Here is a 13,793-nt window from a genome sequence, read left to right on the forward strand (position 1 = left end):
TATGTTTGCTGACCTCTTTTTTTTAAAAACTAAATTCTAGCCTAACTTTTTTCCAGATTAACTAGGTAACTAGTAGTTCTGGCATCGATTTCTGGCTGTAGTCTTAGTATACTTTATGTGATTTTTTTTTAAGTGAATAAAATGTTCTGATTAACATATGCAAAATGTTTTTTTGTTATTCTGGCAATCTATCATCTATTCCCACTTATTCCTAACCAGGGTCACATGGATCTGCTGGAGCCTATCCCAGCTCTTTTTCGGGTGGAAGGCAGGGGTACACCCTGGACAGGTCACCAGTCCATCACAGGGAGAATATAAATATGTTATTGTAATTTGGGTGACATGACAATGAAACTGGCACACACTTTGTTAGCTTAACTTAATTTATTTTAATATAAATAGTTAAACCCACTGAAGTTAAAAAAAAAACACAAAACAAAATAACTGCCTTAATGTTGTTTTAACAACAGAGCATATTCCTACCTGCACATCTAAAAACCCATCAAAATTTCTTACAGTTCTCGTTTAAACATATCTTGGCTGAAATAAGCTTTCAGTGGAAATGCTTAGCAACAGAATAGCAAATGGATCTCAAAATTTTACTCCGATAAATAATACTTAAGTGCATATGTGGGTATACAGTACTTTATAATATATGGTTAGACCTGAATAAATAACAAGAGCTGTATCACCACCTGTTTACTCATAGTGATGAAAATAGTGTGAATCACTGTACGGCAGGATCTCAACCTAGATGAACACCTACAGTAGAGAAGAATTTGGAGAAACCACTATTCCACCAGCATCACAAAAACAGGCAAATGAGAGAATATCTTTAGGAAGAAGGCTGTTCATCCCACCAGGAGAATCTATGTCAAAAAACTATAATTCATTACCTCCCTACATACAGCTTCAAAACCACAATACACAGGTATTTTAAATCCTCAGGAACTTTTAAAACATTTAAAGCTTATAAATAAGTGATGATACTTAACCTACACAAGTAACTGATTGTTTTTAGTAAAATAATTTAAATATAATTATTAAGATTGAAACAATAAACTCATACACAAAAAATGTCATCACAATCCAGCATGTTCTCTATGTGGAATAAGCTCCAAATGATGATTTTGTGATCAGCTTGTAGCCCTCTTCAATCCACACACTCACATGGTCTCCATTCAACAAATAAAAAAGCTGCCCCATAAACACACTCCTAGACCTGTCTGAAGAGCACTCAATACCATCCATTGCACTCCCAATGGTTTTTTCTTGTCTGTAGCCTTCATTCCAGCGATGCAGCGTGACATAGAACTTCTTGAAGCTTTCATCTTCAACTTCATCTTGGCAGCTTAAGGCAAATGTTGCATACACGAAATAGTAACCTGTCTCAGGAATCACAATGGCACGTTTTTTATCATTGTAGTTGTCTCCAAACACTTTATACCATTTCATGTATAGTCTATCTGTTATGTTTTCTGCAGGCACAGACTCTGTAGAATGAGGGAGAGACAACAAATGAGACTTATTAAAAATTCCCTTATGTGGTGGTCTGGTCATACAGTTAATTCTTAACATATTAAATAAGCTTTTTAAGAGTCACATCTTGAAATCTTGAAACCTCTGGGGCTCACTGTTAAATGACTGAGGAAAACACAGAAGATCTGATGCAATACAGAAAATCAGTATTTAAGCCTGTTTGTGTTGTGAAACTCACTTATGTAAACTAAAATTTGTTTTGAATCTAGAAAGAAGTTTATTGGCCTGCTAAGGCCAGATGCTTATAGGTTGTGACCAAGTTGACTTTGCAACATTTGAGACATGAATAACTGCAAACAGAGAAAGTTTTTACTGAGTTGTTCATGTTGTTTTCAGACTTCTGTAGAATGCCTAGAGATTATTATATTATATTAAAATACAATATTTGTATGCAGGTGATGCTACAGTGTTGTATAAAGTAACTTAATGGAGTAAAAGCTGAAGAAAAACACTTACTGAGATAAACGTGCAGTCTTTGGACATTTGTTTGAGGGTTGTCTGATAGAGAAAGAAGGGAGACAGGGTTAAGTCTGTGCTGCTTGCTCATAATATTTCAGGGAAAGCAATGTGCGTCATGCAGCACAGGCATAAAAATGTTCTCTTTGCAAAAAAATGTTCTCTTTGCAAAATAGGACACAATATTAGAAAATGTGGATGGATCTCCTGCAAGACAAGTGGAGAGCAGTAAACCTTAACTTTTAAACTCATCCCCATTTTATTAGGGATGAAGCTAATGGCATACCTGCAGGGCAGAGTTGCTGGTAGGCTGCTGCACTTGCACTTGATGGCTCAGCTGTGCTCTGAGAGTAAAGAAGAATATAATAAGTTACATTTGAGTCAGATATAATTTTCAAATATAACAAATTATGGGCCTTATGTTAGGCCCATAATGTGGTTTTGTATTATAGTCATACCAGTAGCAAAGGACAAGCAAAATAGGCAGATAGGTGAAAGTAATAGATTGGATGGGACTAAATAAACTAACTAAATAAATTTGGTCAGCTCTTATTCATAGTTCCTCTGGGTCTGCTGAAATATACAGTATATATCTGGACAGCATAAGATTGTTTGCAGTTACTTAAAACAACACTGGTAAATATAAAGCTTGTATGTCTTTTATACCATTTCACAGAAGAACATGTTCATGGAGCTTGATTTATTTCATCATATCTCTAATCATTAGAAATATACAGGTACAGTTCTAATAATAATCACTGCTTCCAGCAAAGCTACGTCTCTATAAGATGACAAGGAAAAGTCTTGGTACAAACCCTTTGTTCACTGTGTCCAGACGTTTGCCTTAAATCAGCACCAGTGGTAAAAATGAACAGTGCTGTACAGCTGAGCAGCAGGAGCAGAGTGATGAGCCTGAGGTGTGTTTCTTGTTGCTTCATGTCCTGGCAGTGTTTAATAAGGATGAGAACAGACTCGTCCATATCCATACCTATATCTGCATCCCCAGAGGCAGCCTCCGCTTGCAGAGTGTGTCTCACCGGTTTCTGTCCCATGGCCACAGGTCTGAGCTCTCTGCAAGTGTCTGTAAAACTGGTTGGCCCGGAAAAAAGTTGTTTACTGGAGACATGCAGAGCCTTATATTGGCTGTAGCCAACCGCCCACACCAAAATCCGTCACTTGGATTTGATGTCATTCCCAGATGATGTGAATGACATCATCTGTCCATTCATTCAGATGGGAAGAGGGGGAGCACAAACCAAAGCCCTGATTTATATGCTGCCCAAACCATGTAAATAGGCTTTGCCTTACATGTATTAATTATCATTTTTCACAGATAGAAATCTAAAGATAAACCCCATTAAAAACTATTTATTTACCAATTTATATTGCACTTTTGAAAACCTTCAGAATTCTGAAAAACTTTTGTGTTTCCTCGAGAGGAAGCTGTAAACTAAAATTAGTTTTGAATCTAGAAGGTAGTTTATTGGCCTGTTGAGGCCAAATGCTTAGAGGTTTGTGACCAAGTTGGCTTTGCAACATTTGAGACATGAATAACTGTAAACAGAGAAAGTTTTTACAGAGTTGGTTATTTTGTTTTGGGACTTCTGTAGAATGCCTAGAGATGATTTACTTTGTACATCCATAAATATTGAACACAAGGCAAACGAAAAAACTACAATATGTGTATTAGTTTTTGGACATTTGTTTGAGGGTTGTCTGATAGAGAAAGAGGGGAGACAGGGTCATGTCTGTGCTGCTTGCTCATAATATTTCAGGGAAAGCAATGTGCGTCATGCAACACAGGCCTAAAAATGTTCTCTTAGTTGCGAAATAGGACACAACATTAGAAAATGTGGATGGATCTCATGAAAAACAAATTAATTAACAATACATAGTGCAGGTAAAACAATAAATGGCACATTGATCAATGAACACAGGTGGAATAATCAAAAGTCAGGCATTAAATAAAGATAAAAGAATCTCTGTGCAAATTCAATTCAGCTTCACTTTTTTTGGCTCTATATGTAGATTTTCCCATTAGATGTTACAATTGCCATAGGTTATGGTAATTGTTGGTGCCACATTAGTGAGGGCATTCATTATTTGATATGTGATGTGCATCTGATGTGTCAGTCAACCATGCCAGCCAAACTCTCTGCACATCCAAAGTGCACATCCCTGCAGACACTAAATTCCAGTAAGCTGGTGTTTAGAAGAAATACAAAAAGAACCTGATTGCTGATTTGGAGACTATATATAATGATACATAGTAGCATAATTAAGGTGGACAGTCTAAAAATAACTCTGCAGTAAATTGAAGTTAAGTGTTGGATATTAATAAAAAGAAAAGTATATGATGAGCAGATATACAGCATATGTAGAACTGACACACTGATCAGCCACATTAAAACCACCTGTTTAATATTGTGTAGCTCCCCCTTGTGTTGAAAATTGGACCTGTCCCTCCATGAGACTTCTCAAAGTGTCCTCTGCTATCTGACACCAAGATGTTGATGAAAAGTTGATGATGGAGCTGTGTTAAAATCCCTGAGTTGAAGAGTGGGGATAAGAGCAGTGTATGAGGAGAGTGTAGGGTTCATGTGGCTGAAAGAGAAAGACAGGACAGCAGCAGTGGCACCGGTGCTGATCCTGTTGAAGAATAATGTTGGCTCTGCTCTTCAGTACAGTAGGTGTCTCTACCTCAAGGTTCACTTCTTCCTGTATTCAGTATCACTTGAGAGTTTGTGATTAGGTTTAGCCCGTATGCACCTCTTCAGAAAATGATGTTTTACCCTTCAGGGGAAAAATGTTTTGTTCCTAAAAAGTGCTATGAAAATGATATATATGAATATTTTTTTTCACTTTCACTGCATTAAATCGTTTGACCAACTTCAGTCCTGAACATAACTACTAAATTTACATGTCTTTCTTAAATAATTGTAACCCTTTAATGCCATTTTGGGAATATTAACCAACATTTTCATTGTCAACACAAAATTTGAAACAATTTGCATGTGTGTGTGTTTCTGTGAGAGAGTTCAGTCAGTGGACCAGGAGCTGCAGATCTTTTTCATGTGTACTTTGCCTGAATGCTTGCTGCTCTTGTCACACTGGGTCCAGACCTTTCGCTGTCATGTGCAAAATGTGCATTGCTTTCACCTCTTCTAGGGCTCTTCCCTTTGCTCTGTTTCTTGGCCTTGGACCTGTGCGACCAGTGTGGCTGTTGCTGGTGAGCGCAGCATGTAGTGTCTTCGGGCAGGATCCGAGGATCGGTAAGATCCAGCCAGGATTAGCAAACCGATAAAGGCCCATAGCTCCTCCTTATCTGCATTTCTTCAATCCACTGCTGTTTGTCTCCCCTGCATGTTGGTGTTTTTGAGGATAAGCTGAATAATTTTCTCAGTAATGAAGGGCTCAAAGGATGCCTTTGGGCTACTGATCCTGGCTGTGGCATAACGTGTTGGCCCTGAGGTCAGAATTGGGGGTGGAACATACCACAGAGTCTCTTCAGGGGTTGCAGCCCAGATCAGCTGCCCATTTCAGGATTTCCAAGCAGCCTTCCTCCTCCTCCGTGTCTTCACTGGAGCTGGATAACCCATCTTGTTCAAAATGGACAAAGCCTTTGTTGTCTCCTCACTGCCTGTGTCAGTACTGCTGGACATTGCCTCGCCCTCAGAGGACTGCAGGCCAGTAGTCAGAGCCTCCTCCAGAGAAAAGGTTTTCTTAATTTTTGCTGAAGAAATGACCAGTCAAGAAAGCCACATGCTCTTATAGGTCTGCAACAACAGCACCTGAGAATACATGCTGCACTAAAAGCAACAAAAAGATTTTCCTTTGGTAACGGAGTGCTTCTTTGATTCTTTGACCATTTAACATTGATTGATCTCTCTTTTCTTTGTACAAGTACTGTCATGTTTATGGGGCTCTGATGTGGCCATAAGAAAGAGAGGGAGAGAGATGGGGATGTGCAAAATTTGATGAGCAAAAAAGACTTTCTGTTTCCATGTATACACACATGCACAATTTCCCTCAAAAACGCTTTTCTATTCTACAGCAATGACTGAGTATATATACAGACAGGGAAAACTTAACAAGACACAGGTGGAACCAATTATGTGTCACACGTGTGTCTTCCCTAATTGGGAAGGAACTAACTAAGGAGGAACTGACTAACAGGAAATGACTAACAGAACACTGACACAATAAAACACGCAGTACATGACAACATACTGTCCATCCATCCATCCATTATCTATACCCCCTTATTCCTAACCAGGGTCACGGGGATCTGCTGGAGCCTATCCCAGCTCTCTTTGGGTGAAAGGCAGGGGTCCACCCTGGACAGGTCACCAGTCCATCACAGGGCCACATAGAGACAAACAACCTCACACACTCACACTCACTCCTATGGGCAATTTAGGGTCACCAATCAACCTGACATACATGTTTTTGGACTGTGGAAGGAAACCAGAGTACCTGGAGAAAACCCACGCAAGCACAGGGAGAACATGCAAACTCCACACAGAAAGGTCCCTGATGGGTTTCAAACCAGGAACCTTCTTGCTCTGAGGCAACAGTGCTAACCACTCCTCCAACCCCGTGCTGACCATATGATTCAATCTTAATAATTGTATAGTTTACACAGGATAGAACAGAATAGCCTTTAATGTCATTGTACATGCATACATTGAAATTGCGTATGAGCTGCCCCCTTCAGTGCAAACAATGCCGAATATATAAAAAAGAGTAAAAAGAAATAAATGATAAGTAAAAGCATCAGAATTAGATTAAAAAGAAAAAGAATAACAGTTAATTGACACATAATCCACATTTCACCCCTGTCACACACATATATTGCACAGATTCTGATAATGTGTGTTGTGGGCCCTACTTAGTGTTCATAAGTCTGACAGCCCATGGATAAAAACTATTTTTCATTTTGTCTGGTTTTTAATGCTATTGTATCTCCTGCCAAAGGACAGGATGTTAAAAAGACATTGTCCAGGGTGATAGTTGTCAGCCATTATTTTCCTCACCCTGCTGAGCTGGCAGTGTCATCCAGGCAGGTTAGAAAGCAGTAATAATGCAGTAATGCAGTACGCCAGTACACTTTCTATCATAGAAAGTGATTAGCAGTTTTTCTTTCACATGTTTTTTCTGCAGAACCCTAATGAAATGGAGCCTCTGCTGGACCTAGGTCACTACCAACGTGTTGGTGGATCAGGTAAAGTCCCTGGTGATACTCCCAGGAATTTGAAGAAGGAGACCCCATCCATACAGTCACCATCAATGTATAGAGGGGCAGTTTCATCAACTCTTTTGTTTTGCTGGTGTTCAGTTGTAGGTTATTTGCAGAGCTCCATGCAGCCAGCATCTGGACCTCCTCCCCGTATGCCAATTCGAGACCCACCCCAGTCGTATTGTCCACAAACTTGATGTTTGATGGGTCAGAGGAGACACAGTCATATGTATACAAAGCGTACAGGTAGGGGCTAAGCTCACGGCTCAGAGGACAGCCTGAGCTAATCGTCAGAGTGGAGGATCTGAGGGACCCAGCCTTCACGATTTGTGGATGGCTCATCAGAAAGTTACTGGTGGGGGGAGGGAAATCTAGGTCAGTCAGATTTTTGACAAGAATGTCCAGAAGGATGGTGTTGAAGGCTGAACTGCAGACAATAAAAAGCATCCTGACAGTTCTCAGGTTTATCAAGGTGGCTCAGGGCAGCGTGGAGAGCAGTGGCAAGGGCGTCACTCTGTTGACCTGTTTGTTCTTTACGCAAACTGGTATTGGTCAAACTTTGGGGTAAGGCAGAAGTTTAGGTGGTGAAGAAGAAAGTCTTTCAAAACACTTCATCAGTCTGATTGGTCTCTGGTCATTCAGGCAACTTATGGCTCTTTTTCTGGGGATGGGAATAATTGTGGCTGGTTTCAGGAAGGATGAGAATATTAAAAATCCTCATCAGGACCCCTGATTGTTATAATTGTTGTAAACTCTGATGAGTTCTCATAACTGGCTTAGTTCTACAACTGAGGAGGATGTATGCTTGGATCAGGAGCAGTGAGAGGCCAGTGAGAGGCCAAGGCTAGTGGTATGTGGTCCAACATACCCAGGTGGGGAAAGGGCATTGTTCAGTATGCCCATTTTAAATTTGAATACGTGTGACACATACTTCCATGCTGCTAAAATGTGTAGTGGCCTGTGTGTGGTGGTGTGAGTGAGAAGACCTGGAAAACAAAAAGGTGAGGTGTTTACATACATAGTACAGGAACTGCAGTTTTAGTTGTAGCTATCATTCTCCAGGTTAGTTAACTGAAAATAACTGATGTCACAAAACTGGGGTTTTATTTTAAAAGCATCAAAACACTCACTCTGGTACTCAGTGCAGGAATGTTTTTATTTCCAGGGAACAAAGGCTTAGGACTCAGAAGTTGTTCAAAGAAAACACAGGAAAACAAAAGCTAGGGACTTGGAGAAACAGAAAGGGAGATACCACGCAAGACGAACACAGCTCGAGAGCACAGACACACGAACACTGAATTCTGAGGAATAGACGAACACTGAACGTGGAAGGTGTTACGACCGGCCTAGGGGTTACCTGTTAAGTGTTGAGGTGCTGGCAGGAGGATGGAGTGACAGGACCCAAATGCAGGACAAAAGAGGTTTAATTCTTCCCCCCGGAGACTCCAGGGATCAGGAGAGAAAACAGAAATACAACCGGGTGTCCCGGTGAACAAATAGTAGCCGGTTAGGCGGCACAGTCTGCCAAGCAGACGCATATAATAGGACATGAAAATGATCCACAATTAGCTACACACACTAACACAAGTCACACAGGTTAACGAACGAAAGAGGTTAACACGAGTTACATGAGTTACACCAGTTAATGCTTCTGCACTGAACAAAGGAATGCCGGCAGTACATATAGCCGGCAGAGAAACAGTAATTGGACACAGGTGCGAACAATCATTGACCCATGTGAAGCTGCCGGGGACTGATGCAGGGGGAAAACAGGAAGCCCTTTCATCGTAAAGGTCCCCGGCAGGAAGTCCCAAAAGGAGACTCATAACATTACCGGTGCGTAACATGATGTGAGTTTCCTTCCGAAAACTCTACCGCTCTCAACAAAACCCTCACGACTACTAACTCTTAAAGAAAAGATATTTATTTACAAATAACAAAACAGAAACTGAAACAACGGCGTAACCGGAAACTACTAACAAAAACGCTATAATAGCCCTACGTACTCTAATAAAGAAAATCAACAAAAGAAAAGAAAATCACAGGGTTCCTTTCCCTGGACTCCTACCCAAAACAAGCAGGGGAAAAATGAAAACAAAAACACCTAGACGTCTTCTGACCAGTTAACAAAGAAATAAACAGTGCACGCTATGTACAGGGTATGAGTTATCAAACATCCTTATCCAAAATAAACTCTACAAACTTTTCTTCACGAAATAATTTACAAACGACTTCCAAATGTTTTCTCCTAACAACGGTCACGACTCTAGCTGGCTTGGGCACATCAGGTCACACTCACAAAATGCTCTCTGGGTCTTAACCAGTGTCTCCAGCTCATCAATTCTGTTCCCCGTGATATTCCCCATGATAATGGATGGTAGGAAAGGTTTGTATCTCCATCTCCTAGCCTTTAGTTTAGGACCAGCTAAACTAAAGGCATGCATTTGTTACCTCAAGGCTAGATTACTGTAACTCATAACTATCTGGATGTCCCAGTATCTCCATAAAAAGCCTCCAGTTAATCCAGAATGCTGCAGCCAGAGGCCTGACAGGAACTAGCAAGAGAGATCATATTTCTCCTATATTAGCTTCTCTTCATTGGCTCCCTGTAAAATACAGAATAGAATTTAAAATCCTTCTTCACACATACAAATCCCTTCATGATCAAGCTCCTTCATACCTTAAAGACCTCATAGTACCATATTATTCCAATAGAGCACTTCGGTCTCAGAGTGCAGGTCTACTTGTGGTTCCCAGAGTTTCCAAAAGCAGAATGGGAGGCAGAGCCTTTAGCTATCAAGCTCCTCTCCTGTGGAACCAGCTCCCAGCCTGGGTTCAGGAGGCAGACACGCTCTGTACTTTTAAGGCTAGACTTAAAACCTTCCTCTTTGACAAAGCGTATAGTTAGTTATGCTGCTATAGGTCTAGACTACCTGAGGACTCTCCATTGCTGCACTGAGCTCCTCTCATGGACATGAACAAACTGGAATCTGTCCGATAAATAGGATTGGAACCATTTTAATGCTGTTCCTCTGATACCAGTCACATGCTCCAGTCTCTGTAATAAGATGTTGTGGTCAATAGTGTCAAATGCAGCACTAAGGTCTAGGAGGACAAGTATAGAAACAAGTCCATTATCTGAGGCTAAGAGAAGATCGTTGGTGACTTTTAACAGTGCTGTTTCTGTACTATGATGTGCTCTAAATCCTGATTGAAAATCTTCAAATAGTTAATTCCTGTGTAAGTGGTCTGATAGCTGCTTAGCAACAGCTTTTTCTAGGATGTTAGAAATAAATGGTAGGTTGGATATTGGTCTATAATTTTTTGAGTAAGCGTTTGATTACTGCAGTCTTACAAGCCTGTGGTACGTAGCCTGATATTAGAGATAAATTTACCAGGTCTAATAAAGATGAGCCAACTAATGACAATAAGAGAAGATAAGAAACCTTTATTAATCCCACAATGGGGAAATTGCATTGTTGCAACAGCAAAGTATAAGTACACAGCAGAGTGCCAAAAGTAGCAAAGATGTAAGATACATAAGAAATTAAAAATATGAAAAAAAAATTCTAAGTGGAAAAAAAACTATAAAGCTACACCGTTTGTACAATACAAACCGTGTGTACAATATGTGCTTATGGGTATTGTCAAAGAGCCCAGAAAAACCCATGTCGATGATAAAAATATGAGGAAAAACCCTGTGAGGGGCAATATATACAGCATAGGCCCTACAGGCCTCAGAGAGAAAGATGGAGTGAGAGAAGGCCTTTTGAATCCAAGATGGAGAGGCCAATAGAACCTGAAGTGCTATGTGAGAAGCAGGCCTAGCAGCCACCGGGCTCCAGTTTCAGGGATAACATCAATAAAAGAACCAGAAATGGGGGAAAATGAAGAAGAGTAGCACTGTGGAACAAGTAGTAAGGAGTAGTAAGTAGTAAGTAGTAAGTCAGGATTTAGAGCACATCATAGTACAGAAACAGCACTGTTGAAAGTTACCAACGATCTTCTCTTAGCCTCAGATAATGGACTTGTTTCAATACTTGTCCTCCTAGACCTTAGTGCAGCATTCGACACCATTGACCACAACATCTTATTACAGAGACTGGAGCATGTGATTGGTATCAGAGGAACAGCGTTAAAGTGGTTCCAATCCTATTTATCGGACAGATTCCAGTTTGTTCATGTCCATGATGAACCTTCCACACGAACAAAAGTTAGTTATGGAGTTCCACAAGGTTCTGTGCTAGGACCGATTCTGTTCACCCTGTACATGCTTCCTTTAGGATATATCATTAGGAAGCACTCTATTAATTACCACTGCTATGCGGATGACACTCAGTTATATCTATCTATTAAACCTGTTAACACAAACCAGTTAACCAGACTTCAAGCCTGTCTAACTGACATCAAGGCCTGGATGACCAGTAACTTTCTACTTTTAAACTCGGAGAAAACAGAAGTCATTATATTTGGGCCAAAAAATCTCAGAAAAAACTTTTCTCAAATTATAGCTACTCTAGATGGCATAACCCTGGCCTCTAGCACTACTGTAAAAAACCTTGGAGTTATTTTTGACCAGGACATGTCCTTTAACTCACACATAAAACAAATCTCTAGAACTGCATTCTTTCACCTGCGAGTCTACTTGTGGTTCCCAGAGTTTCCAAAAGCAGAATGGGAGGCAGAGCCTTTAGTTATCAAGCTCCTCTCCTATGGAACCAGCTCCCAGCCTGGGTTCAGGAGGCAGACACTCTCTATATTTTTAAGGATAGACTTAAAACCTTCCTCTTTGACAAAGCGTATAGTTAGGGCTGGCTTCAGGCAACCCTAAACCATCCCTTAGTTATGCTGCTATAGGCCTAGACTGCCCGAGGACCATCAGTGCACTGAGCTCCCCTACCCTAACCCCCCCCCCCTCCCTTCCCCTCCCCTCTCTTCTCTCCTCCCACCTCATGTATATTCCACCATTGAATGTTACTAACCTTGTGCTCTCTTTCTCCCCTAGTTTGTGCTCTCTCCCTCTCTCTCTGTTCTCTCTGTACCTTCTGCAGGTGTCCCTGGTCCTGGAGCTTGATGTGCAGTTACTGGTCCCGCCAACCTGCAGTGTCTCTTTGTTGTTTATTGTTGCTGTTCTTTTCTCTCTGCTCTATCCACTCACCCCAACCGGTCGAGGCAGGTGGCCGCCCAAACTGAGCCCGGCTCTGCTGGAGGTTTTTTCTTCCGTTAAAGGGAGTTTTTCCTCTCCACTGTCGCCAAGTGCTTGCTCATAAGGGAATTGTTGGGTTTTAGTTGTAGTTTTTGTAAAGTGCCTTGAGATGATTTGTATTGTGATTTGGCGCTATACAAATAAAATTGAATTGAATTGAATTGAATAGTAAGTTAAGATGGAGGTTAGACAAAAAAATAATTCTGAAATATTGATTAAAACCATGCAAAAATAACGTTAATCATTAAAAAAAGCTAAATTAGTTAAAAGAGAAATTATTTCATAGTAACTGTATTATGATTTGTGGGGAATGGTAGCACTATGATTTTGTTATAGTTGATCGCATGACATATAATGAGGAAAATGTAATTAAATATAAGCTCTGTATGAAATAAATGTATTAATGAAATGGAATAAAGTTATGTGCACAGATTGGTATGGAAGTGAAAACTGGTGGAAAGTACCAGGAAGACTGAGTGAACAGATGGCTGAGAGAAAAAGGGATGTACCTGAATTCAAATAGAATAAGAACTGGGAAATTAAAGTGATAGCCAGGTCAGAGTGACCCAAGGAGTCATGTGGGCCTTAAGTTTCAGGGCATGCACTGATGACGCCATCACCACATCTGCTTGGTAACTGACAAAGAATGGAAGTACATATTTGGTTAATCAAAACTGTAAAGTAAGCATTACCTAATGCAGGTGAAAGAGTATATAAACCTTAGAATTTTGCTGGGGAAATGGACCTTTGAGTTGCTGGAAGAAACTCTGTCAGTTTGCATCAAGATTTTTGCCTCTATCAGGAGTGCATAGAATCTAACAAAACACATCCAGCATCCTTGCAACTGGGCGAGGCTGCTGTTGGGCAGTCTGGCATTCCTGCCTGGAGGAAAGACCCCAGTACAGAGGATCATGATAGAATTAAATTCCATCCAGAGACTTTCAACAACAAATTTTCACGTTTTTGATTTTCTGTTCATCAACCACCCCTATTCTTCAAAGACCGTGGAGGTTGTGACTAGAACAGTAGTAAAATAGGGAAAGATTTGAGATCACTGATTTATTATTGTACTGTTGATTTTTGTCGATTTTGCTGTTAGCTTTTGCATCTGCTAAATAAAGAGCAACATCTGCAGTTAAAGTAAAAGCTTCCTTGCTTTAATTGTAATTTTATAAGGGTTTGTTTAAAGTGTCCATAGCCTCTCCTCGTTGACGTAAAAGAAACAGACTGTGTGTGACTGGGTCAAGTTCACTAGATGAAGTCTTTGGTCAGTTTACTCTAAACCCTGAAATTAATATCTCCTAAGCAGTAAAAGTATACCTACAGTTTAAATAATTTCCAGCAACCATAACA

The 13,793-nt window shown here is 40.4% G+C and overlaps 1 protein-coding gene across 1 annotated transcript; it reads right to left on the reverse strand.

Moving 5' to 3' along the window:
* Positions 1–484: 484 nt before the first annotated feature.
* LOC113124814 (uncharacterized) lies at positions 485–3,084 on the reverse strand. The gene is made up of 4 exons (XM_026297935.1): positions 2,811–3,084; positions 2,282–2,339; positions 1,996–2,037; positions 485–1,493 (listed from the first exon to the last, which is right to left on the reverse strand). Exons 1-4 carry the CDS (start codon positions 3,045–3,047, stop codon positions 1,102–1,104), a joined length of 729 nt encoding a protein of 242 aa, XP_026153720.1. The 5' UTR covers positions 3,048–3,084; the 3' UTR covers positions 485–1,101.
* Positions 3,085–13,793: the final 10,709 nt, after the last annotated feature.

This window comes from Mastacembelus armatus, chromosome 12, assembly GCF_900324485.2.
Source record: "Mastacembelus armatus chromosome 12, fMasArm1.2, whole genome shotgun sequence".
In the NCBI taxonomy this organism is placed as follows: Eukaryota; Metazoa; Chordata; class Actinopteri; order Synbranchiformes; family Mastacembelidae; genus Mastacembelus; species Mastacembelus armatus.

What these genes read in the sequence shown, in the direction of transcription:
- LOC113124814 (XM_026297935.1), bottom strand. Translation starts at nt 3,047, where the DNA reads ATGGGACAGAAACCGGTGAGACACACTCTGCAAGCGGAGGCTGCCTCT. An exon ending in CTGGACACAGTGAACAAAGG is followed by an intron (nt 2,340 to 2,810) that starts GTTTGTACCAAG and finishes CTTTACTCTCAG; the next exon opens with AGCACAGCTGAGCCATCAAG. An exon ending in CCAGCAACTCTGCCCTGCAG is followed by an intron (nt 2,038 to 2,281) that starts GTATGCCATTAG and finishes TTTCTCTATCAG; the next exon opens with ACAACCCTCAAACAAATGTC.